General features: G+C 37.9%; 1 protein-coding gene across 1 annotated transcript in view; it reads left to right on the top strand.

Moving 5' to 3' along the window:
- Window positions 1-874: 874 nt before the first annotated feature.
- The window catches only part of LOC124593719 (serine/threonine-protein kinase polo), an 81,837-nt gene continuing 56,314 nt past the window's right edge, over window positions 875-26,397 (top strand). The window contains exons 1-7 of the mRNA XM_047132031.1: window positions 875-1,119; window positions 1,209-1,433; window positions 1,508-1,725; window positions 1,827-1,922; window positions 11,798-12,003; window positions 19,599-19,706; window positions 25,220-25,390. Coding sequence (XP_046987987.1) covers window positions 1,027-1,119; window positions 1,209-1,433; window positions 1,508-1,725; window positions 1,827-1,922; window positions 11,798-12,003; window positions 19,599-19,706; window positions 25,220-25,390 — 1,117 coding nt within the window. The 5' untranslated portion in view covers window positions 875-1,026. The remainder of the gene's footprint in view (window positions 1,120-1,208; window positions 1,434-1,507; window positions 1,726-1,826; window positions 1,923-11,797; window positions 12,004-19,598; window positions 19,707-25,219; window positions 25,391-26,397) is intronic.

Below are 26,397 nucleotides of genomic sequence, written 5' to 3'. Positions count from 1 at the left end.
ACAGGCAAATTGTTCAGTACATGGACCTGGCGTCAGTGTGTTCTGGAAGAGTAACAGTGCATTTCAATTTTACTTTTCTGTGCAGCAACAATACAAATATAGCAAGACGATTATGGACAGATCACGAGAATGCATTTTGTTGTAATGTTAACCTGCCATTTTTACTAAATAAGAAAAAAACTCGGTAAAACTGAACGTCAACAGAACTTATTCAACTTGAAATAAGCTATAGAGCTTACGTCAAAAAGCGGAGAATGTTCTCCGCTTGTGAGAAGCTCCCCTACTTTTACCCATACGAAATCAGAGGAATGTTCTTTGTTTTGAGCAACTTCCCCCACCCTTTTACTCACGCTGAGAACATTTCCGGGTGAAATTTATACTCCGAATTGCTTTATTTACGCGAATCTGATAATGTTTTCCGAAATTCCGAGTATAAAGTACATTCTCCGTTATATTCACGCGACACATTGATTATGGCTAAAATTGGAAGCCACATTCTTGAGAATAGTAGTAAAAATACTCTCTGTATGGTTTACAAAAACCTACCTCTAACAGCAAACGCGATGAATGCTCCGAGAATAGTTGTCCGGCTGTTATCCTGAGTTTGTACAATCGGCTCTGTAATGTATCTTGCGAAACAGCTAGTGGTGTCACTTATCACGACTTTTAACTTTTCGTGGCATGGAAAAGGTGTTGTCACTCGTGTTCCGCACGCAAATTAGGTGACGCATTCTGAGTGGCGTCATTTGAGTTTCACGTGGAAGCCCACACATGTAAAAATGAGATCTCTGCTTCGCTGCGATCCATCGTAGAAACTCTGGTTGTAACTGACCAATAGCTGCGGGGTAGACGAGAGATCTTCCACTGTATTGGCTCTCAGGTGTCTTAAACACATTCAAACTGCTGCTGTCTAGTAGTATGCGAAACGGTCAACATAACACATTGATCGTGGTTTTGGAAGCACTGTGTTTTTTTAGAAAATAAGTTTTATATGTTTATATAGTACTTTGTGTTCTTTTATACAAAATGACAACAGCGAAAGAAGAAACATACATCCCTGATATCATTGTTGATTCTACTTCTGGGGTGACATACAAGAAAGGGCGGTTTTTCGGAAAGGTGGGTTGCGAAAAAGGTGTTGGATTGGATGTGATTTTATTTAGATACGGAGTAACTGTTTGTGCTACATTATTCATCATGATTTGCAGGGTGGATTTGCAAGGTGCTATGAAATTACAGACACAAAAACGGGGAATATTTATGCCGGGAAGATCATCCCTAAACGCTTAATGAAATCAAGTAATCAGCGAGACAAGATTAGTCAAGAAATACAGATTCATAGCAGTTTAAGCCACAATAATGTTGTTGGTTTTTACGGATATTTTGAAGACAATTACAATATTTACATCGTCTTGGAGTTATGCCGCAGTAGGGTGAGTACGATTGTTTTTACTGTAGTTTACGTCGGCGTTAACCAGTTGCAGTACATTGTGAATTTCTTTTTTAGTCGCTCATGGAACTTCATAAGCGGAGGAAAGCATTGACAGAACCAGAAGTTCGGTATTTTTTGCACCACTTGACTCTCGGAGTGATGTATTTACACCAACGTAAAGTGATTCACAGAGATTTAAAATTGGGCAATCTGTTTTTAAATGAGAATTTAGAAGTCAAGATAGGTGATTTTGGTTTGGCAGCGAGACTGGAATTTGATGGCGAACGAAAAAAGTAAGTATTTATTCTGTATTAACGGCTCAGGTCATCTAGTAGCTAAAGTGTTGAAATTGGTGTTGAAAGATCAATTTAATAAAGACTTGATTTCGTTACAGGACTGTTTGTGGGACACCGAACTACATAGCTCCCGAGATTATCAACAAGAAAGGACATAGTTATGAAGTGGATATATGGTCAATTGGCTGCATCATGTAAGTCTAATTTTATAATCAGGTTGTTATAAAATATAGCGATACCATCTATTTCTAAATAATAAACTATTGTTTTTTCGATTTAGTGTTTCTTTGGATTCTAAATTTCTGTGGTCAGAATGTGTATGCCCTGGTATGAGGTAGGCCCTGTGTGTGATAAAGATTTAACTTGTCTCATGTGCAAGTAGTAAAACAAGGTGTATCTTGAACTTAAATTGTTTATTCCAGTGCCTTGTAGTAAATTATTTTTGCTTCGCTTCAAAGATATTGTCCAGCTACTTCAAAATTACCAATAGGAACCATTCTCTAGCCTGTTAGTTTCGAGGTTGTAGCAGGTATTCTCGAATGCTTTGTTAGGCATATGATATGCTATTAGGCTATCTAATTCTTCATGTGCAACATACAGTGTTTACTCCCTATGTGAATAATTTTGGTACCATTATGGTGCTCGATTTAACATATAAAAATTCACAGCTTAGGAATTCAGGGTGGTAACAAGAAGGAAAGCAGTGCACAGAAGAGGCAAATAAGCAGCAAAATGAGATTTATGAACGTTAAAGTGAGTTGCTGTGCTCTGTGAATGTGTTTTGCTTTGGAAGAAGGTCTTGTGACAAAGACCTAAAATGTATAACAGTTTTTCATTTATGCCTGTCTGCAGCTTTCTCGTTTATATGGTGTTTAATGAGCCACAATTTTCATAAAACCTTTATTCCCTCCTGGACTTTACATTTTTTTGATTAGCAATTTCCTACAACAGCTGCAGTCTCATGGAGTGTGATGACTTCCTGTCACCATAGATTGTTTCTGCCCAAAGCAAAGTTAACATGTAGCTACATACCACAGCATTGTAGTATACACTACCTGTGCTGTGGGGATGGGGTGGTGCTTATTTCCTCCACACTTAACCCCTTCTCCCCCTGTCCACAGCTGCTTGTAACCTAGCCAGGTGTGCTTATGCCCGCAACATCCACTGCCAAGGGGGGTTGGGGGTGATATTGGGTGTATAGTTAATTGAAATTATATGATGCAGAAGGCAGCATATAGTCCTGTAACCTGGAATTCTAGTTTGAAAATGAACACTGTGGGCCCCTTTAGAATTTTTTTTTTTTTTTCATTCTTGGGATTAGATGGTCAGTTTTGTTTCCCTGAGCCATGGTTTCAGATTCTGTAGAATAAAATTTCTGTTCACAATGGTGGAAGACATGCTACAGCCTGTCATGTTCAGTGGTAGTGAATGTAACAACATATCATAGGAGATGTATAAAGTGCTGTATTCAATGTACGTGATAATGGAATTGATGACTGAAAGTGGAGGTTATTAAAGGTACAACAACGACGTATCCTAATCTATTGGATGCTTGCGTGTTTTCATGTGTGAAAGAATAACTTCAGAGTGCATTACTTTCCACACTTGCTAGCAACAGCTTTGTTCTACTGGTCTGTTTATTAAGTATGATTGATTTTGGCCCATGATAACATTTGCTCAAGGAAAAATTTCTTGATAGGCTTAATAGAAGGCTAGAAGTCTATTATACTCAGGAAACAGATGCCCCATATAAAATGTCATAATTTCAGAAGTTACTAATGTGCAAGTACACCTTTTTAATGCATCTAAAAACATTTGTTTCCTTCTTCACTTCTGATACATGTTCAGCACAAAACCATATCTGTTGAGAAAATAGTAGAACAACCGATAACAAAAAACTATAAACATGTTATTTTCTGTAATGGATGATAAATGTGACGAGTGCTGTATGCGCCTGAGGAAGGAATTGCAACAGTCGCTTATGCATGGTGGTGATTTCTTCCTCCCCCCCCCCCCCCCCCCCATGTTTATCTCAATCTATAACACCCACGAATTCTGTGTGGCTAGAGTGTGAAGTTATTGCCAGCCACTCCTTCACTTAAACTGTACTAGGCCTTCTAATCGACATTTGTCCAGTTTGTGTTATCTTAACTGGGAAACTGAAAACTAATACCAGTACTTTCTTTTACTTCTGAAATGCACAGTGGGCCACTGAGTTTGAAACTCTCATTTGGCGAGCTAGAAGCTGTAGTGTCGAATCTCCTCCATTCATATTACACTGAGAGTAGGTATGTATTTAGACTTGAATGTATTTAGACTTGGTGTTTTACACTCTCATTTCCTTACTTTAGCAGTCAAACATTAATCTTCTGTCCCATCATCAGGATTTGAACTGGCTGCCTTAGGCAGGCAACACCCATCATTAGTGATGGGTGGGTAGAAATGTACACCTTATCTGTGCATATATGGATTTTACGAGTCAGAAGACTTCACCCTCCATGTGTCCGCAGCTTGTAGGTTTGATTCCCGGTTGGGTAAGGGATTTTCACCTGCCTCGAGATGATTGGGTGTTTGTGTTGTCCTCATCATTTCATCATCATTCCTGAAAGTGGCGAGGTTGGACTGAGCAAAGATTAGGAGATTGTACAGGTGCTGATAACCGCGCAGTTGAGTGCTCCACAAACCAAACATCATCTTCTTTTAAACCTCCATGTGAAAAGTTTACTAACTGAAAAAAGGGTACTATAGCTTTTGCAGCCTCATACCTGCTTTTTGGGTTATTCCACTGACTTTTGGGTATTAAGTTACTTACTTCTCAAAATAGTTGCAAATTATAGAAACTTGTTAGTATTTTGTCTTCACTCAGCTTTGTGAAGGATTCAAAAGTACGTAAACAAAAATTATAATTGGTTTCATGCACCATGTATCATTTGTATGGCCACTCTTAGTGACAGTTATTTGACATTCACTCACAGTGACCATCTGTCAGTGGTGGCTATGTGCTGACCATTTATGTAACAAACAAGATGTTCAATTTTTATGATGGAAGTTTTTTTTTTTTATTCTGTCTGCCCACTCCACCAAACATATAGAAAATTCTGGGGAAGTTCAGTGAGGAGTGTTGTGAGAACATCATGAAGTCGAGTGTTGAATGTAATACCTGTAATTATATGTAAATAAAGAAATTTAAGATGCAACATGTCTCCAAAATTTTGACTGTTTTCACACAGACAGGTAGTATATGCATTTGGGGACATTAAATGAAGCACAATAAGCTATTTGTTACACCTTTTTGTGAGATTATTACACTTTGTACCTGTCCCCTTCTCTCTCTCTCCCTCCCCCCTCCCCTGCCCCCATTTTTACCTGCCTTTTAATAGATTAGACATTCTTTTCCTGCTCTGTTCTCCAACAGGATTTTAATATTTGGTTCAAGCAGAATTACACAATGGTCAATACATATTAAAAGGTAATTTATGTAAAGCACCAGTAATTATTCCTGCCACCAGAAACAGTGGTTAACCTTACTAACAACAGTCAACCTCAGTAACAGTGGTCAACTTGTATCTGTGAAGTCTAATGAAATTTAAACAAGGATGCTGTAGCTGTTGACACTTAATTTAGTGCTGGCATGAATTTAACAGTTCCCAACTATTGACTGTGTACTGTCTTGTTCACAGCATTAGTGTTTTACCAGAACTGATTTTTCACAATAAAATCATGCCAAATGTTAAGAAGTTGTGTTCCATTCCAGAAGAATTTAAGACTCAGTTTTTCGAAATTGATAGCATCATTCAGCTGTGTGCAGTCGTGAAGTAAATTTATCCGCAGATGATGAGTATCAAAGAAACAGAAAAACTGAGTGCATTCAGAATGACAGACATTGTAAGAATGTTGAACTTTGCTAGTTGAAACCTAAGCAAACTACTCTAATGCACGCCTTTGCTTCAAATTCTGAAAAGCAGTAGTATCTGAATGATAAGTGCAGATGTTACCTTGGCATTAATCCAGTCAGGATTCCAGCCCACAAGGTTAACAATACTGCATCTAATCATTTTCGAGAGGCATACTCAAAGGTTAATGTCTGCCTCCTTAGCTGAGTGGTTAGTGCGTCTGCCATACAGCGAGCTTGGGTTTGATTTGTGGCAGTTGGAGATTTTCTCCGCTTGGCAACTGGGTGTTCATGTCGTCATTATTTCATCCTCATTGATATGCAAGTTGCCCAATGTGACATCTGAAGACTTGCAATTCGGCGACCAAACTTCCCCAGGTGGGGACTCCTGGATGTCAATGCAATCAGATTTTCATTTCAAAGATCAATACTGGATGAGACCACTCTGAGAAAAAGTAACATACAACCAATTTATGAGAATGTTTTAAAGAAAATGAGGCAGTCAGTAAATTTTTGAAGTGGGATTTGTTTTTTGATGAATCTACTGATATGCAAAGGTATATTCTGAATGTGTTCATTTTTGTCCATCGTGCTGTGAATTGGTAAAACCTATCCTTTTCAAAATGTATGAACTTGAAGATAAATGCCTGCATGATAATGCAGTTATTCAGTGAACAAAGTATGAACCTATAGCTAAGGGCTTACAGTATGAAATTCCGGCTTATGAATGACATATCATGCTGCATATTTTCAGCTTTTCAACAGTTAAGTAGGACATAACCCAACCTCAACAATGTGAGATGTCCAAATTGTATTTGTGAAAGTAACAGGCTGAATTACTGCTGGGTAAATGACTTTATCGTTGCTCTGAAGAAGATTCCGGTAAAGGCTGCCAGCTATTAAGTTTACTGTCAAGAAATAGCAGGGCTCCGTTTTCCACAGTTTCCTGCCATCGCAAGGTGGGATACTGGTATAAGATGCACAGTTTTCTTGTGCAAATACATTGATAAAATCAAACATTTCAAATGTGCCCTAGCCTCGATGGATCCATTAGCCATCAAGCAGGCCGAGCAGTTCAAAGACCTAGAGTTGCAACTTTTTGTGGTTTATGGCTACAAATATTTGCTTGATGTGATTAAAGATTTGGAAGATGATGGTGTGGATAGATTAGGAGTAACAGTGGAAGGAGTGTTAGGGACAGCCTTGGTGGATTTACTAAAGTCAGATTCGAATTAAATTTGAAGAACATTCCAGATGTGTAAACCTCTTTGAGTGCTGATAAGATAGGGTCCCTTATTTTCAGTAGGTGTCAAACAGATCTTTGACAATATAGGGAGTTATTGAGCTCAAAGCTCCAGTAACTTGGTGCCAAAAACATTGAGATTATGTGTGTAATCCAGTATGGCAGAACCCTGTAAATGGAATAAACTTAATGTAGCTGATTTAAACCCAAATAACATTATTTCATTAGATCCTTTTTTGTATGTATTTCCAGAACATTTTTGCCCTTCTGTTCTTACCATAATTTGCATCTTAAAATCCTTTCACAACTTATAAACTAGTGTTTCTTGTCTTCATTGTTAAGTAATTTCTACTTCTGAACCTGGAGACCCTCACTTTCTCTATATTGACAGCCTGTGCCCTACTGCCATGTCATTTATCATTTTGCTGTTGTTTACTTATTTCCCATCAATTACAAATTGCATGTTATCATGTGACTGTTGTGCTTGCAGTCCATTCTGCCTACATCCATTCTTATTTCTTTCTATACCCAAGCTATGTGAAGAAATGGTTTGCACACTGCACTTTCATACAGGAGGACAGCTGTTCAAATCCCCAACTTGATATCCAGATGTAGCATCCCTGTGATTCCCTTAGGTCATGTAACGCAGATTCTGGGACAGTTCCTTCAAAAGGGCACAACTGATCTCCTTCCTGATGCAAGATTGTTCTCCATCTCGATGACATTGTTGTTGGTGGGTCATTAAAGTTTAATCTTCCTTATCTTTATCTATTTACATATTAAATATGTTGCCTCATCCTTGTGTATCTTTCCATGTATTTGTGCCTATCCCACTTCTGTTAACACCAGATCAGTTTTAATAAGCTTTCTGATGTGATCATTACCAAATAACGTACAGTATAGGGAATTATAATAGCTGCACAATTGGCATAATGTTGTCAAGATCGTGTTCACAAGTTGGTAACTAAAATATGTGAACTTATGACTGCAATGATGATATTTGTGTGTTTCTGATTTAGTGCTTTAGATTGTTGTACTGTTTGTCTTGAGGAAAAGCGCCCTGGGCAATAAGAGGGAGGCTCGTAAAGTAAAACGCAATTTCTTTTTTTATTTTATTTTATTTTTTTTATTCCCCCCCCCCCCCCCCCCCCCCCCCCCCCCCCCCCCCCCGCGGCCCCCTGATATTGCAGCTGGCATGTTGAAATTCCACTGCAATGTAATTTAAAGTTTGTACTACACAGTGTATTTTTTCATATGCAGCTGTAATGAGAAAAGCCTGAACTAAGAAACAAACATAGCGTGCAGGTTACTGTTGTTAACTTACGAAGAGCAGTGAAGTATAGTTAAATATTTATGGGTCAAAGAGCATAAACAGAGTGAAATTCCCAGGAACATGTGTGGCGAGTATGGGGACAATTGTATGGGCCATAGCAATGTCTCCACATAGTGAGCATTTTTCAAGGACAGCAGAGTGAACCTTAGTGATTCATAACACTCTGCTTGGCTGGTAACAGCTGCAACCGTGCAGAATGTCGGAGCCATTGAGGCAGCAATTTCGAATGACTGGGGGTGTGTGCTACTGTGAACATTAGGGCAACAGTTGAGCATCTCCTGTGGTGTGTGTGATATTGTTCATTACATACAGAAATTTCATACAGTTAGTTCTCACTACTGTATTTACTCGAATCTAAGACACACTTTTTTCTGGTTTTTGTAATCCAAAAAACCGCCTGTGGCTTAGAATCGAGTGCAAAGCAAGCAGAAGTTCTGAAAAATGTTGGTAGGTGCCGCCACAAGTAACTTCTGCCGTCGAATATATGTAGCGCTACACAGGCATGCTTTCAGGCACAAAGGTAAATACTGGCACCAAAACCTCTCCGTTAGTAAATGAATTAAAAAAAAAAAAGTGGAAGGTGAGTTTTTTCTCCCCCCCCCTCAGTTTTGACCAATGCATTTTCATACATTACCCAATGAAGTAAATACAAATTCTGTATTGTTCATCTTCGAATGTAGCAGCATTTCAATGTACTGCGAAAATCCGACTGGCAAGACTGTTCGGGATGTTTGTCAATATGGCCAACTGTACGTTCTGAATTTTTTCCTAGCTGTCAGAAGAGATGGTTGCTAGTAGGAAATTTTATGAATTGTGAATTACATTCAGTATTCTCTTCACCATAAGAATAATACGAATATAAACATTTTGGCATGTATTCTTTCATGTTTGCTGCTATCTCATTTAAATCCTGTCTGCCTAATAAACTACGAAACTAGTGAGACAACAGCAAACGAGGAAGAATATACATATCATGTCATGTTTATAATCGTATTATTCTTATACCTAATAGTGATAGTCAGAAATGAAGCACGGCAATTGACTAGATGTTTGAATCTAAGATGACTCTAATTTCTGTGCAGAATGTAATTTACTAAAGAGGCGTCTGCAAAGATTTTCAAACGCAGAAAAATTTTTGGTCAACTCTCATTCAGATCATCATCTATCATACGCAGTCTATTTGGTTCTTGTTGATCGTCATCAAAGAAAGGAGCAGTGTAAGTAACAACAAATAAGTCTCGTGCCATTGTTTTGCCAATGAGACGTTTCCTCGCGGCAACAGGCCGTAAACACTCATTATCAGAATGCGACAAGCAATGCATGACACAGTGCCACAGTACAGTAATACATTTTCAGCTTAGAGTGACGTAAACACCTGTAACAAAGAGTACGGCACTTATCACATCAAAGAAAAATAAGCAATCGATTCAAACCAGACGAAGCACGTGAAAAAGGAAGAGTACCCGTATAAATACGGACGGAGCACCTGACGCACAGCAATGGCTAACTGGTCAAGCTTAACTGCTAAGCTTAAGACTCAAACCAAACTACTGTAGTTGTATCGTCATTCATTCGACCTAAATTGTGTCTCGTATTACAATGGACCAACTTTGTTTCGATTTGCGGGTGCGGCCTAAAACTTTTATCTCCCCTTGAATTTCGAGTCTCAAATTTCAGGTGCGGCTTAGATTTGAGTAAATACGGTAGGTGTCTAAGAACCTGACAAACACAAGGGCCACTGAATAATGACAAGCTTGGATCACTGAACACATTACGCTGCAAAAAATGGCACAGCTTTCTGAAAGGAGTCATCGCTGGTGATGAGTTGTGGACGGGCTTAACCGTACATGCCTCTCTGGAGTGGAAACATGCCACTGGTTCCCCACTAAAAAAAAAAAAAAAAACAAAAAAAAAAGTGTTTCAATGTGCTTGTGACACTGTTTTGGAATAGGCATGATGTGCTATTGGTGGACTCCGCTGAACACAGGACCACAGTCAGTGATGCAGTCTACATAAAAACTATGGTTAAGTTGCATCATTGTGTCCTTCACGAGAAAAGCCACAGCATTAATGCTGGCGGTGTCAAACTTCATGACAATGCTTGCCCCTTTGTTGCTGTTCCTGTTTGTGAGAAAATCGCCGGGTTTGGGTTGAAGGTGTTCCAGCATCCACCGTGCATTTCAGACCTTGCACTGTCGGACTTTCACCTGTTTGGTACCATGAAGAAATTCCAGACCGACAAACGCCTTCGCAACAGATGCAAAAGTGAAATCAGCAGTCCACAGATGGCTATACTGCAACCAAACGGACTTCTACGAACAGCGAATATTGAAACTTGTAGCATGATGAGAGAAATGTGTTGAACATAAGCTGACTATTTAGAAAAGTAGGTGAAGATGCTAGTTGATTTGTGGTGTTTTTTCGTTTTGTTACTTATTGAACTTTCTGGCAGTAAAATTATTGTGCGGCACTATCTGATCATCCCTCTTACCTTTCATTTCTTTTACGATAAACTTCAGTAAACTGGTTGGGGGTGGACTTCGGAGAACAAGAAACACACGAACCAGCATTTAAAATTGAATTAAAAGAATTTCCAAATGACTACTACTCTTATGCAGTATGCCTAGAAGAATTTTTGGATATAAATTATTAATTTTACAATTACTTAAAAGATAAAATAGTGTGTAAAGATACCTTCTGTTAAACTGACATATTAAACATTGTTACAAGGTGTTGTGTTCGTGACCTGTGGAACAACTATTAATCAAAGGCAACACTTACACTGCTGGGCAATAATTGAATTCAGTTTTTAACTGTAGCTGGTAATATGAAATATTTATATGTAGTGTAAATAATGAGTGATGTAATTAAATTTATTCACTGATCTCTCTGACAAAACTATTTTAGCTAAGTGCATTCTGAAAACTAGACTATTTCTCTTGGCCTTAGTTATTGTAATGTAAGTGATGGTACTTCCCAGCGGAGACTTCTGCCTGAAAACCTAATTCTTATTACTATATGAAACTGTATTGAATATTTAAACAGTCGTCAAGTAATGTATAAAATGCTTCTTGACAATCGCCTGCTTTTATATGAACTCAAACATCGAGTGGTTTGTCATAGTCCATCTTCATGGATTAGGGTTAAAACAGTTTAAGCCACATCGCACCTGTTGTTAATTCAATAATGAACACGTCTCATGTGCAGAGGATGTCATAAATTCCAGTGCACAACACAGGACTTTCCAGAAGCAAACATACTAATAAGTGTAAACAGAGCTCTGGCTTTGCCCATGAGTTATGGCCAATTATTTAAGTAATGACAGCTATGTGTTGTTGCAGCTTCAACTATTTTATCCCTGATCTGTGAATATGATCTGTGACTGAAACTGGTCAATATTTGGGTTTAAAATAAAAGCAGCTGATTGTCAAACATGTAATTGTCACGAACCTGTATTGGGTGTTATGCCTGGTTAGTTACTTGTGGAGTAATAAAAAAAGTCATGTTGTGGCTGTTGTATTTTACTGTTCTTGGTTGAGTGTTTGAGAGTTGCCTTATTTATGGTCATATGTAGTTGGTTAAGTTAATGTATGTCTTCCAGGTACACATTGTTGATTGGGAAGCCACCATTTGAAACAAGTAGTTTAAAGGAAACCTATTCAAGAATAAAACGATGTGAATATTACTTACCGTCACAAGCAAAGATTTCAAAATCAGCCGCAAAACTTATTAGACAGATGCTTCAACCAGATCCAAAATCTAGACCAAAAATTTCGGAGATTCCTCTAGCAGAGTTTTTCACTGACGGTAAGTAGCTCCTCATTCCTTCTTATTCGAGTTGGGTTATGTAAGTTTCGCTTTCACCTTTATCATATTGCTTCCCCTAATTTTCATGTTAGAATTTATTGGGAAATTTGTTAGACTGATTTTCAGCTAGAGAAACAGGATTGTCATTGTTGACACTGTTACATGCCAGTGTTCTTACTGCCAGGAAATTTACAATTTGGTTCCATGTAGGCATGCCTGACCTTCAGTACACACATGGAGTTTAGTCAAGCATTTAGTGCTCATTAACATTTTGTTTGAGCAGTTGTGTATTTTGTATTGAGAACAGTTACACACGTCATAACTGTTTTGCATAAATAAATGTGAAGTTAGATACTGAATGAGCCGAAGATTCCTAATATCTAGTAGATAGAATGTTTAATAGTTTCATTTAGAACTACAAAAACACTGGAATGATTTACTTGCTTGGGAAATAAATAATAATAATAATAATAATAATAATAATAATAATAATAATAATAATAATACTGGAACAGAACGATTATAACAGATAAAACACCACCACATAACAAGCCTGACATCATACTCACCAATAAAAAGAAGAAATTAACACAACTAATCGAAATATCCATACCCAACACAACAAATATACAGAAGAAAACAGGAGAAAAAATTGAAAAATACATCCAACTGGCTGAGGAAGTCAAGGACATGTGGCATCAGGATAAAGTCGACATTATCCCAATTATACTATCAACTACAGGAGTCATACCTCACAATATCCACCAGTACATCAATGCAATACAGCTACATCCAAACATATATATACAACTACAAAAATCTGTAATTATTGATACATGTTCAATTACCCGAAAGTTCCTAAATGCAATATAACATATACCATACAGTTACAAGGAAGTCACGCTTGACCGAGGTCCGCGTCACGTTCCATTTTTAACCAGACTTAAGTCTGAGAAAAAAAAGTCAATAATAATAAACCCCGTGGAGGCCCGGGAAAAGAATCGGCCTCCGGTATGTTCTGCCAGTCGTAAAAGGCGACGAAAAGAACAAACCACTAATAGGGCTAACCCCCCTTTTAGTGTGATTAGTTGGTTCAGGACAGAACTAAAGAAGCCTCGGACAAGCGCCGTCATGGTCGGGGACGACGCTTGAACCCTATGCCCGCCCACAATGGTAACGACACTGCTAGCCAACTGGAAAATGATTTAAATCCAAATAGAGGTGTTTTGCAGGATATGCTTCCTGCAACCACCCTAGAAGGAAAACAAAGACAGAGGATGAGATGGTCAGATGAAGTTAATCGACACCTCATGTTCTGTTATTACCAAGCAACAAACCTAGGAACCAACACAACTGGATACAGATCACAAGTATACACAACATTTATTACCAGATACCCAGAATTAAAATTTTTAACAGAACGACGATTAGCTGATCAGATCCGTGTAATAATAAAAAATAACAGGATACCCCAGTCAGAATTAGAAAACATCAAACAACAAGTACAACAAATACTGGAACAAAATAATGTGCAATCAGAAGAAGAAGAAAATACAGTAATGGACTCAAACATCCCAGAGCAAACAAACAAAGAACAACATGCACCAATTAAACAATCAGAGGAAAACGAAATCTTAAGACAGCCACCAGAACAAGCACAAATAGAACACGAAGTGACACACATGTTAGATATACAAGAAAAATTTCAGCTAACATATATAGAATACAAAGACATAAATACAGACATTAGACCATTCTTGCGTGGACCACCAAATAACCCACAAGTCGAAACAACAATAAAAACTATCAACACAATCATACACAACAAAATAAATGAAAACACAACTATGGAAGAGTTACAACTACTGGTTTATATAGGAGCACTCACTACACTAAATATACACACTAGGCAGAGATCAGAACCAACCAACACACAGAAGAAACCCACAAAACCAGCATGGCAACACAGGCTACAGATCAAAATAGAAAAACTGAGAAAAGACATCGGACAGCTAACACAATTTATAAGAAATGAAATCTCGGAAAAAAAAACGAAAAAAGTTAGGTAAAATCTCACAACAAGAAGCGACAGAGCAATTAGACGAAAAGAAGCAGAAATTACAAGCATTAGCCAAACGACTCAGAAGATACAAAAAAAGTGAAAATAGAAGGAAACAAAACCAAACATTCAACACAAACCAAAAGAAATTTTACCAGACAATAGATAACACACACATTAAAATCAACAATCCACCAAACATAACAGACATGGAACACTTCTGGTGCAACATATGGTCAAACCCGGTACAACATAACAGGCATGCACGGTGGATACAAGCAGAAACAGACACATACAAGATGATGCCACAAATGCCTGAAGTGATAATTTTGCAACATGAAGTCACCCAAGCAATTAATTCTACTCACAATTGGAAAGCCCCTGGAAATGATAAAATAGCAAATTTCTGGTTAAAGAAGTTCACCTCAACACATTCACATCTAACTAAATTATTTAACAGTTACATTGCAGACCCATACACAGTCCCTGATACACTTACACATGGAATAACATATCTGAAACCTAAAGATCAAGCAGACACAGCGAACCCAGCTAAATATCGCCCCATAACATGCCTACCAACAATATACAAAATATTAACTTCAGTCATTAAACAGAAATTAATGACGCATACAACACAGAACAAATATATAAATGAAGAACAAAAAGGCTGTTGCAAAGGAGCACGAGGATGTAAAGAGCAACTGATAATAGATGCAGAGGTGACATATCAAGCTAAAACTAAACAAAGGTCGCTACACTACGCATACATTGATTACCAAAAAGCTTTTGATAGTGTACCCCACTCGTGGTTACTACAAATATTGGAAATATACAAAGTAGATCCTAAATTGATACAGTTCCTAAACATAGTAATGAAAAATTGGAAAACCACACTTAAAATCCAAACAAATTCAAATAATATCACATCACAGCCAATACAGATTAAGCGTGGAATATACCAAGGAGACTCATTAAGTCCTTTCTGGTTCTGCCTTGCTCTGAACCCACTATCCAACATGCTAAATAATACAAATTATGGATACAATATTACTGGAACATACCCACACAAAATCACACATTTGCTATACATGGATGATCTAAAACTACTGGCAGCAACAAATCAACAACTCAACCAATTACTAAAGATAACAGAAGGATTCAGCAATGATATAAGTATGGCTTTTTGAACAGACAAATGTAAGAAAAATAGCATAGTCAAGGGAAAACATACTAAACAAGAAGATTACATATTAGATAACCACAGCGACTGCATAGAAGCGATGGAAAAAATGGATGCCTATAAATATCTAGGATACAGGCAAAAAATAGGAATAGATAATACAAATATCAAAGAAGAACTAAAAGAAAAATATAGACAAAGACTAACAAAAATACTGAAAACAGAATTGACAGCAAGAAACAAGACAAAAGTTATAAATACCTATGCCATACCAATATTTACCTACTCATTTGGAGTAGTGAAAAGGAGTGACACAGACCTAGAAGCACTCAATACACTTACACGATCACAATGCCACAAATATAGAATACATTACATACATTCAGCAACAGAAAGATTCACATTAAGCAGAAAGGAAGGGGATTTATCGACATAAAAAACCTACATTATGGACTTGAATTATGGACAGGTAGACAATTTAAGAAAATTCTTTCTAGAACGAGCAGAAACTAGCAAAATACACAAGGCAATCACTCATATAAGTTCATCGGCTACACCACTGCAATTTCATAACCACTTCTACAACCCTTTAGATCACATAACATCAACAGACATGAAGAAAGTAAATTGGAAAAAGAAAACACTACATGGCAAGCACCCGTATCATCTAACACAGCCACACATTGATCAAGACGCATCCAACACATGGCTAAGAAAAGGCAATATATACAGTGAGACAGAAGGATTCATGATTGCAATACAGGATCAAACAATACACACCAGGTATTACAGCAAGCATATTATTAAAGATCCCAATACCACAACGGATAAGTGCAGACTTTGTAAACAACAAATAGAAACAGTAGATCACATCACAAGCGGATGTACAATACTAGCAAATACAGAATACCCCAGAAGACATGACAATGTCGCAAAAATAATACATCAACAGCTTGCCTTACAACATAAACTTTTAAAACAACACGTTCCTACATACAAGTATACACCACAAAATGTACTGGAGAATGATGAATACAAATTATACTGGAACAGAACCATTATAACAGATAAAACAACGCCACATAACAAACCTGACATCATACTCACCAATAAAAAGAAGAAATTAACACAACTAATCGAAATATCCATACCCAATACAACAAATATACAAAAGGAAACAGGAGAAAAAATTGAAAAATACATCCAACTGGCTGAGGAAGTCAGACATGTGGCATCAGGATAAAGTTGACATCATACCAATTATACTATCAACTACAGGAGTCATACCACACAATATCCACCAGTACATCAATGCAATACAGCTACATCCAAACATATATATACAACTACAGAAATCCGTAATTATTGATACATGTTCAATTACCCGAAAGTTCCTAAATGCAATATAACACATACCGTACAGTTAAAAGGAAGTGATGCTTGATCAAGGTCCGTGTCACTCCATTTTTAACCGGACTTAACGTCTGAGAAAGTGAAAGAAGATAATAATAATAGTCTATACATATATCAAGATACAAATGGTTAAGAAATATGTGTTATTACATTGCTACTGCTTACTTTATGGTTATAATGTAGATAATTATACTACACTGATTACACAGAGGGCAAATTAGTTTGTACGCCCCAAGTTAAAATTTGGTTTGTTCTAAATTATGAAAAGGGTAGATCACTACTTACCATATAGAGGAGATGTTGAGTTGCAGAGGCAAGCACAAGAAAAAGCAGCTAAACATGTAAGCTTCCGACCGAAAGGCATTCTTCTAAAGCACACAAGTATTCTCTCTCTCTCTGTCTGTCTGTCTGTCTGTCTGTCTGTCTGTGTGGGTGTCTGTGTGTGTGGGTGTGTGTGTGTGTGTGTGTGTGTGTGTGTGTGTGTGTGTGTGTGTGTTGTAAGCACAATTTGCATGCACATGATGATTGTCTCTAGTCACAGACTGGACTGCAAGTAAATGCACATTATGGGAGAAGGTAAGGGTAAGGAGTAAATCTGGACAGTGAGGGTAAGGGGTGGGTTGGGGAAGGGTAGGGATAGCAGGGGAAGAGTGGGGAACTGTGAAGTGCTGCTTGTAGGAGCATCCAGGGAGCTGGTTGGGACAGGGTAGGGCAGCTAGGTGCAGTCGAGGTATTAAGACGAGAGAGAGAGAGAGAGAGAGAGAGAGAGAGAGAGAGAGAGAGAGAGAGAGGGGGGGGGGGGAGATGTAGAGAATGGGGAAAGACTTATGCAACCACTAGTTATTTTTCCACTCTACAACTGCTCTACTTTTCCTCTTCCCTGCTCCTCCTCCACCCCCTTGTCTAGCCTCCTGACTGCACCTAGCTTTCCTACCCTGTCCCTGCATGCCCCCAAAGCAGCACTTGGCTGTTCCCCACTCATAACCTGATATCCCTCCCTGCCACAACCTTCTTATTAACCCCCCCTGCCCACACACACACACACACACAGCTTTGACAGTGTTCACATTACTGTGAAGTTACTAGTTATCATTGTCATACATCATGGATTTATTTATGTGCAATAATATGAGTAGGTCATTCACATAGAACATATGGTTCCAGTGAAGCTCATTCAAGGGGCTCCATATTTTCCACTCAGGTGGTATTTTATTTTCATTAACCGTTATTTGGTTTATCAAATTTGATTTCAAAAGTACTGGTTTTTAGTTATTTTGTATCTTAAAGTTCCTTAATATGCTATGAAAGATGGTGTCAAATGCCTCGGTTAGATGTATTAGAATGGCATAGATTGGGCCTTGAATAGTTGTTAAACTCACCAAAGTCATTTAATTGGCCTTCAGCTAGAGTTTAAATAGTATGGGTACTATTGTTGCAGATCTGTAATTTTAAGGTGAATTTCTCTCTTTTTGTTGTATATGAGCGAGACAGTAGTCAGTTTCAGGCACTCTGATACAGTGAAACAACGGAATGCAAGTAGTATCTACTCTGCAGGTCTTCAGTTCCAGAGTTCCTCAGAAATCCAAATACGTCCAGTATATTCATAGGATATAGCTCACCACCCAAATTTTTTGCAAGTCATCATTCAGTTCCGCTGCTTATAAATTGGGAAGTTTATCCACATTGTGATCTCAATTATTTTCATCTGACATGGCTAATTTCATAAAATTTATAAAACTATTACTTAGCTCATCTGCATTTGGTTACAGGTAAATTTTTTGCAGGGGATAGCTGTTACCTGTCTTCTTTCTGCTGTTAACTAATTACCAAATATCTTGACATATGTTACAGGTTGGCTTTGTCTTCGCGGGAAAGATTTTTCCCTAAATATTCTTTCAATTTGATGTGTAAATGTCAACGAGTTGTTACTGCAATGTTTGCTATGATGATGATTGTTTTAAATCCTTAATCAAGACACAGGCCAGTCAGTTGCATTTCTCTTAAGTTTCTTCCTTGTATGTAATCTATTATGTTCAGTGATGAGGGGACAGCAATCGATAAAGACAGTAGTAATGGTTTGTAAGAAATAGTAAAAAATAATCAGTTACTGACTCATTCTCCATGACATTTATTCAAACACTTCAATGAAGGTGTGCCCGCTTACGTTTCTTCAGATGCTTATTCATTTTCTTTAAGTTTTTGTCAGTCGTGTTAACGCCATTAAATGGTTTAATTATGACGTGTGTGTGTGTGTGTGTGTGTGTGTGTGTGTGTGTGTGTGTGTGTGTGTGTGTGTGTGTGAGAGAGAGAGAGAGAGAGAGAGAGAGAGAGAGAGAGAGAGAGAGAGAGAGAGAGAGAGAGAGAGAGAATACAAATATCTAAGTTCCCAAAAAGTTCAATGGAAAGTCCATAATGTGGGGTACATGAGAAGATAATGGATAAGTCTACTTCATGCCACTCGTAAATTAGAAATTTCTCCCATTAAAATCAGGCACAGAAAACAAACTAGTTACCCTAAATAAATCCATTCTATGTTCCCTATCTCTGGGACAGTGTAATAATGATCATTCTCCTTGCAGTTAAGTAACGGCTTAAGCTTAACCAAATATTGGTTTCGGGGCTTGTGTGGATCGTGTACCGTTATCTGTCCTCTATACACCTTAACTACCTTATTTGTGTGAGTGATCTGAATCTTTTGCCCATCCCTTTTCTAGTATGATGGATGGAAGATGGCTTTTTGGGTGCAATGCAGACCAGTCAAACCCATCTGTAAACATTTTTACAGGGCTTGACATTGGGTAGTCCACACTCAGCAACTTCAGTCTGCATAATCTTACGTAAAGCATGCTAAGTTTTGAGGCACTTCCCCATTATTTGAATTTTAATTTCTAGTAATGTTTTGTAGTCACTAATATTGATAATGAAACATTGATTTTTCAGGCTTGTTACCAAAGCAGTTGCCAACAACTTGTCTGACAACAGCTCCAAGGTTCGATACTGTAAAAGCGGTGCAAGGAAGACGACCTCTGCTTGAAGTGAATTCAGCTGGTGAGTGTTCACTATGTATTTAGTGTGTAGTTATGTCCTATCAAGATTAGTTTCTATCTCGCATATCTCTTATTTGCGACATATTCCACATTTTGTGGTAGGCCGTCCTTCAATGTGGCGACCCATTGAACTGCTTGCTTCACAAGTGCAAATGGATAAACAGGGTGGCACAAGCATGCTAGAGTGTTTCTGGAGGCATCAGGACTGTACAAGCTGCTTGATACTTAGTTTGATTATGCATGTTCTTTTTATAATTATGTTTTAATCATCTCATGAAGTACATTTGCAATCCATTTGGCTTGCATGCAGGAGACGTGTCAAAAATTTACTAAACAATTACAATGATTTTTACATTAATAAGTAATAGCACTATAATGTATAACAACATTACAAGGATAACATATTGTACCCAGCTCAAATTTCCAGTTTGTCCTGCATTAATTCATCCACTAAGTAATAACACTTCAGTGTCAGTACCTCATATAACTTTCTTTTGAGTGAACCTAAATTCATCTGCATCAACTTGTTCTCTTTTAATTTATTACAAATTTTCATTCCCATTCCCTGGGCATACAGTCAGAGGCGGTGGGTGGGGAGCATAAAATTTTCTTTGTTTCTGGTATCATGTGAATGGACAAAATGGTTTCCCTTAAATAATTCATGTCTGGTGTACAAAAATATAATAAATTCGTGTGTATAAGGAATGTTCGTGAAAATGTTAGTGTGTGCACGATTCAGCCTGTGCACCAAAAATAGGGCGGCTTTTGCAAGCATTTGTCAGTGATTTGAGAGGATTTAATATTTATTTGGTCCTGTTAAGTTAAATCCTTACAAAGGTTGTACTTAATGTAGGACAGGTCAATGAATATCATATTAAGTGGAGAAAATCAAGAATACCTTCATATGGTTTCTGTAATGTGTCTGCTGTGAATAATTAAGATGAGAATAGTATTTTCTTTTCTTAAACCTCATTCCACTCAACATATCACATTCCCTCTTCTGTATCTTTCCATAACACAAGCACAAAGGCAGCCAAAGCCAACACACCGTCTTCGGTGCTCAACATTTTCAGGTAAACTGACACTTGTACAACTGTGCTTCAGCCATGTGGGCCACAAGGATTTTATGCATGTTTGCACAAGCATAGATTTAGCTGTGTAGTCACCTTTATCTATATAATGTTCGGAAAAGGGCATGATAATGGGTAAGTCTACTTCATGCCATAGTATTTTAGAACTGAAAAGAAAATGTAAATTGACAATTCAAACAATATTTGTTAGAGATAATAATTTTTAGATTGACAATTTTGAGACCACTTGCCCTTCATTCTTGCAGTTCAACATTCCTTTTATTGTGGTTCTCTTTATATTCTTCATTCTGTCTGTATCTGGTAGATTCATCTTGGTCTGGGGTTAAAGAACTCTAGGGTTCGGGAACTCTAAGGTATGCGATGTCTCTCTCCTCTCCCTCTTTCTATTATTTTCTTTTATGCCTTATCCTGAAACGTGCTAGTGTTTGTAGTTTAGAAAGTCCTGGTTTTACAAATTGTGTATCCGCAATTTCAGAATTTTAAACAATGGAAAATCTAGGATGGAATGTAACAATATTATGCAAAGGTAATTGCTACTCACCATATAGCAGAGTTGTTGAGTCACAGATAGGCACAACAAAAGACTGTCAGAAAGTGAGCTTTCGGCCAACGAGTCCTCTGTCGAAAATAGACAGCGCACACCCACACCCATGTGACAGCAGTCTCGTGGCTGCTGTAGATTTACTGAACTCAGTTCTTCCAGTGTTGATAATGGTGTCAACTTGCTGTTGTTAAGCAGTGAAATATCCATAGTATGGAGACTAATAAAAGAAAAGCAAACTGACAGGGAGGGGGGAAAAAAGTTAAAAAACATTAGTGTAAATGAAGCATTGATTAGTTAGTTCGCATGGATATGTTCTAATGTGGATGTGTGTAGGTATAAGTGTGGTACTTAAGCAGGGTTGCCACTAGTTCTGGAAAGCAGGGAATTTCAAACATGACAGGGAAATTTTTTCCCCTCAGTAGATGAAACCGTTTGTTTCCTGAGATGGCTGGGTGCAGCTGAGAATGTGTGCCGCTTCCCTAATCCCTCGATTTCACTGCTTCTCCCCCTTCTACTACTTCCCTCAGCTTGCAGTCAGTGATGACACCAAAATTCTTGCCACTGGCTTAGCAGCTATCGAGGAGAGAAAGGGGCATGAGGAGTGGTTTGTTTGGATCTGATTCTGAGAGGCTGGTGATAAAGCGGCTGGAGATGGCGATCGTGTGTGAATGTGTGTACTCTCGTTTTCTGACAAAGGCTATGGCCAAAAATGTTGTTGTGAGAGTGTGGTTGTCTTTTCTATGTGCCTGTCAGCAGCTCAGTGATCATCTTTATGGTGAGTTGCTACATATTCTTACTGGTAGTGATTCTCAGAGTATTCGTGCAAGCTATCTGTTACATGGATTGATCATCACAATCACATTCCATCGACAGGGTGTCTGTGACAAGTGAATACCTGGCCACGCATGTGGACTTCAATGACGAGTCAAAACTGCAGGCCATTTCTTTAGATATCTCTTAACAGATTGGGCCTGCTGATCTGAAGCCCATTGTTTCTCACAAGTGTGCAGGCCCTGCCCATTAGATCTAGTCTCACAGATCTGCCTGCAGGCTGGGTCTGTTTGTGTTGCATAATGCAGCGGATTTTGGTGGTTTTTCTGTGGACCCAGGACTGCAGTGCTCCTCGCTAGGCCATAGGCCAAGGGCATTGGATTTCAGGAATAGTGACAGTCTCACTGCAAGTGCATTCTACAGTGCAGCATTTTATAGACTATTTATTCTAGTACATTTTTGACACTTCGAAAGTAGTTCATAAATTAGAAAGTATGGACGATAAGAAGAAGAAAATTCTGCCAGTTTGTAAGCTATATGCTCCTTTATTTCATGAAAGAAAAGTCACATAATACCTGTAAAATAGACATAACACAATGGGTAATAACAAACAATAATGAGCGTAGTAAAAACCAACCTTTTATTGAGTCACCTACTGTGTTGGTTTACGCAACTATTCCCCACCTTACACACTTCTTTCAAGAGGTGTACTTCTTTCTGAGGTTATTTCTGAAATCAGTGAAGGTATCATTTCAAGAGATCTTGATGTTAGTCCCAGGATTTCTACTCAACCTTTTAGAAACACAAAACTCGTTGCGTTTGTGTCAATTTATGTCTTTACTTCCCCTTGAGATCTCAAAATTTGTCAGGGAAAAATGCTAAAACTTAGCTGGTAATCAGGGAAATGTCATTGAATTTCACTTGGGTTAACGTGTGGAACCCTGTTAAGTCACCAGGGAACTGTGAAACACTTCTTTAGATTTGTTGCTGAAAAAGATGTCAACTATATGGGGGAAAATGTCACAGTCTGCAGAATTTGTTACCAATGTGTAAATTCGTAGTTAAATTTCTTCATGTAGTTCCTTTCAAAGAAAAAAGAGTATGTCGTGTAATACACTACGATGACCAATTGAGAACTAAAGATAAAAAACTGGAAATAATCTCAGGTCACAACTAAACTGGAGGGGCCGCAATCAACATCCACTTGTTTCTGACACACACAATTACTTTTTCCTCAGTACTTACCTGTTGGGGACAACTTCATGTATACGCTGCATGTCTTCATAGTGTGTGGTGGATTGTATTGTTTGTACCACTGTGTTTTCCTCTTTTCTGTTCCTTTAGCAAATCCTCTGTGGAGGAGGAAAACTGTTGCAGTGAATGCACTTCGTGGTATGTGTAGAAAATGTAGTATGTATTTCCTCATCAGTTGAAGTAGTTGAGTGTGCTTGGATACTGTAGTGTTGATTATAGGTGGCACAAAGCAGATACTAAAAATGTTGTGTTAAGAAGTGCCAGTGATAGTTTCCAGAGCATATAAATTTTACTAGGGAGGGTCAGGAGCAGAATCATTGGACCAGTGAAGCAATCTCTGCTGCAGTTATGAGGTTAGGCAAAGGCTGGAGTGTGAGGCATATGACACAGTACCATTTCAGAATTCCCATTGTAAGTCTCTCTGTAATGTGAGGCACTTCTCTCGTAGCATCTAGCAGTTTGTGTTGTTATTGTAATGCTGTCAGTCTTATCTAATGAACCAATGGGAGCACTGTGGTCTTTTATAAAACCTACCTGCTAAGAATGCCAGACTGACAAGTGATATTGAGGATTTGCTTGAACAATTTTTTTTTGTTTTTTTTTTTTGTTTTTTTTAAGGGTAAATTGAAATTCTGCAACATTTGTTCTGTGAATCTCAGCCTCCCACTTGTTTTCCTGTTGCAACTTCATGTGTACAGAATGATTGCTCCTTAATATTTTAAGGTTATTATTTCCAGTCATATATCACCAGTAGTGTAATAAAACCAGTAATGGCTCTATATATTTATGTAATATTCTGAATTTATAAATAGTCGGCACGTGTTCCTAGAATAGCTTGAGGTGTACTGCATCAGGAACACAAATTCCAAACTCGGACAAATCATTGTAGATTTTTAAGACTATCAAATAATCTGAAAATCCTGTTTGTCAAAATGTACAAAAAGGGAAAACTGTCAAATGTTCATCTCGAAAATTTTTGTTCTTCAAACAAGAGCAATAAAACAAGCTTGAGAGAGAACTGGCACACTGTTCATAGAGGTTGGCACCTACTTGTGGCCAAATGATTAGGAACACTGTATAGTAGTAAATTTGTGTAACATAGATGTTTATTACTGTCGTATTCTAAAACTTTACGTGGATGTGTGTAAAAATAACACAGCAATATCTTTTAAAAGGTTGTATCTAATTGGATTCTAAGGTTAATTCTGTTCTTGAATTTTTTCCTTTGTCTGGTTCTAATAGGTGGTAAATTTGAACAGTGGGAGGGGGGATTATTCCAACAGGTTCCAGCAGCACACTGAAGAATATCTCTCATTCCAAGGTTAGAGAAGCAGACTATAATATATACTTTATGGGTTCACATAATGAAATTGAAGATTTTTAAAGTAAACAGTTCTGCAATGTTGGCACACTTGGCTGCATTGTCATTTAGTTTACACAAAATATCATCTTAAATATAGGAAAATTACGTAATACTATTAAGGCTATTGATATGCAAAATTGTTTAGTTACAGAATCTGAAGCCTGAAAGCAAATACAGTTTTGCTATTCAATTTTGATCATTCTGCTAAAAACCATAGAGCTTTAAAAGAAACCTTACTTTCTGTTAGTCACAGATATTGTTAACAGGTATTAAACTTTCAGCTATCAACCACCAAGTACTGCTTCTGAAACTAAAGTAACAGTGTAATCACATTTGAAAAGTGATTTTAATTATTAGACAATTATTTATTATGTCAGCACATAAGTAATGTGAATAAGTTGACACTTGCTGCCTTAACTTTCCTGATAGTGTTTTTTGCTACTGTTGACGTTATTCAGCAAAACAATTTCACAAATAAAGTTTTTATGCAGGTGAAGCTGCTACAATTTCTGCTGCCACCAAACCAAACTCAGGCCACAAGTGCTGTTCTGGAGAGAATCCTGTGGCCTTAGAATATCGAAGAAACATGAGATCATTAATTGAACAGTTGGTTGGAGTTTTAAAGACAAATCCTGGGGCTAAACCCAGTACTGTACCCTTGGGTAAGTGTGTCTTATGTGTGGTACTCTGTAGCTCTTCAATTTATTAGGTTTTGTAAACTTCATTAAGTAGCTTCTGAATGTAAATAGTGCCAGAACTGTTTGCATCTTGATCTGATAATGTACAAATTTTATTCACTTCTGTGGACTTGAAAACATTGTTCAAGCAGCACAAGAAATGTATACTTTCAAAAACCAGTTCATTAACACATATAGTGTGTCTGTGTCGGGTTGGGAGAGGTGTATTCTAAAGTAATTCCCCACCTCTGTTAAGATTTGTTCAGTAATGCAACAGACTATTTCTACAAACTGTTAAACCAAACTTCATTAGGGAGGAAATGTGCTGAGAGGCTGACAGGCTGCCCAGCAGTTCAGAGAGGTTCAAAAGATGTTGAGAGGACAACACTTACTACCCTTATTATGCAGTTTTGTGCAACAGTAACTTAACTTCAGTATATGGTGCAATAAGACCAAAGCAAATGACCATCTCTTTCAGGGTATAAAAAAATGCCTTATCTTGGTTTATTTGAGCAACATCCGATCAGTGCTATCTAATGTGGTACAAGAAAGGTAGTATGCTACTCAAAACAGTGAGGAATTCCATAGTGCAGTGGGCATTCCACTCTGGAGCTACTCACTGTTGTTTAGTTAAGACCTACAAATGCATCTGGCTCATTAAAAGTATTGCAGGAGTAACTTCCAGTTGTTATCATCGTGGACAAATATTAGTTAATTTAGAAAGATCCATTTCCGTTGTACTAATATTTATTCAAACCCTGATCTGTTTTGAGATTTTAAAATCCCATCTCCAGGTGTTTAAAATTAACACACATGTGGTCAGGCCATTCAGTGCAAGAGCCCCAACCACAGCATGTCTGTAGAAACTGTCCACCGCTGGGCAGCCCCTTGGTAGGAAAGCCAGGAAGGCAGCTGCCCAGCAGTGGACAGTTTCTGCCGACGTGTGGTGGTTGGGGCTCTTGCATTGACTGGCCTGACCGCATGTGTGTTAA

Source organism: Schistocerca americana, chromosome 2 (genome assembly GCF_021461395.2).
Source record: "Schistocerca americana isolate TAMUIC-IGC-003095 chromosome 2, iqSchAmer2.1, whole genome shotgun sequence".
Taxonomy (NCBI): Eukaryota; Metazoa; Arthropoda; class Insecta; order Orthoptera; family Acrididae; genus Schistocerca; species Schistocerca americana.
This window is presented reverse-complemented; position numbering and strand designations above follow the sequence as displayed.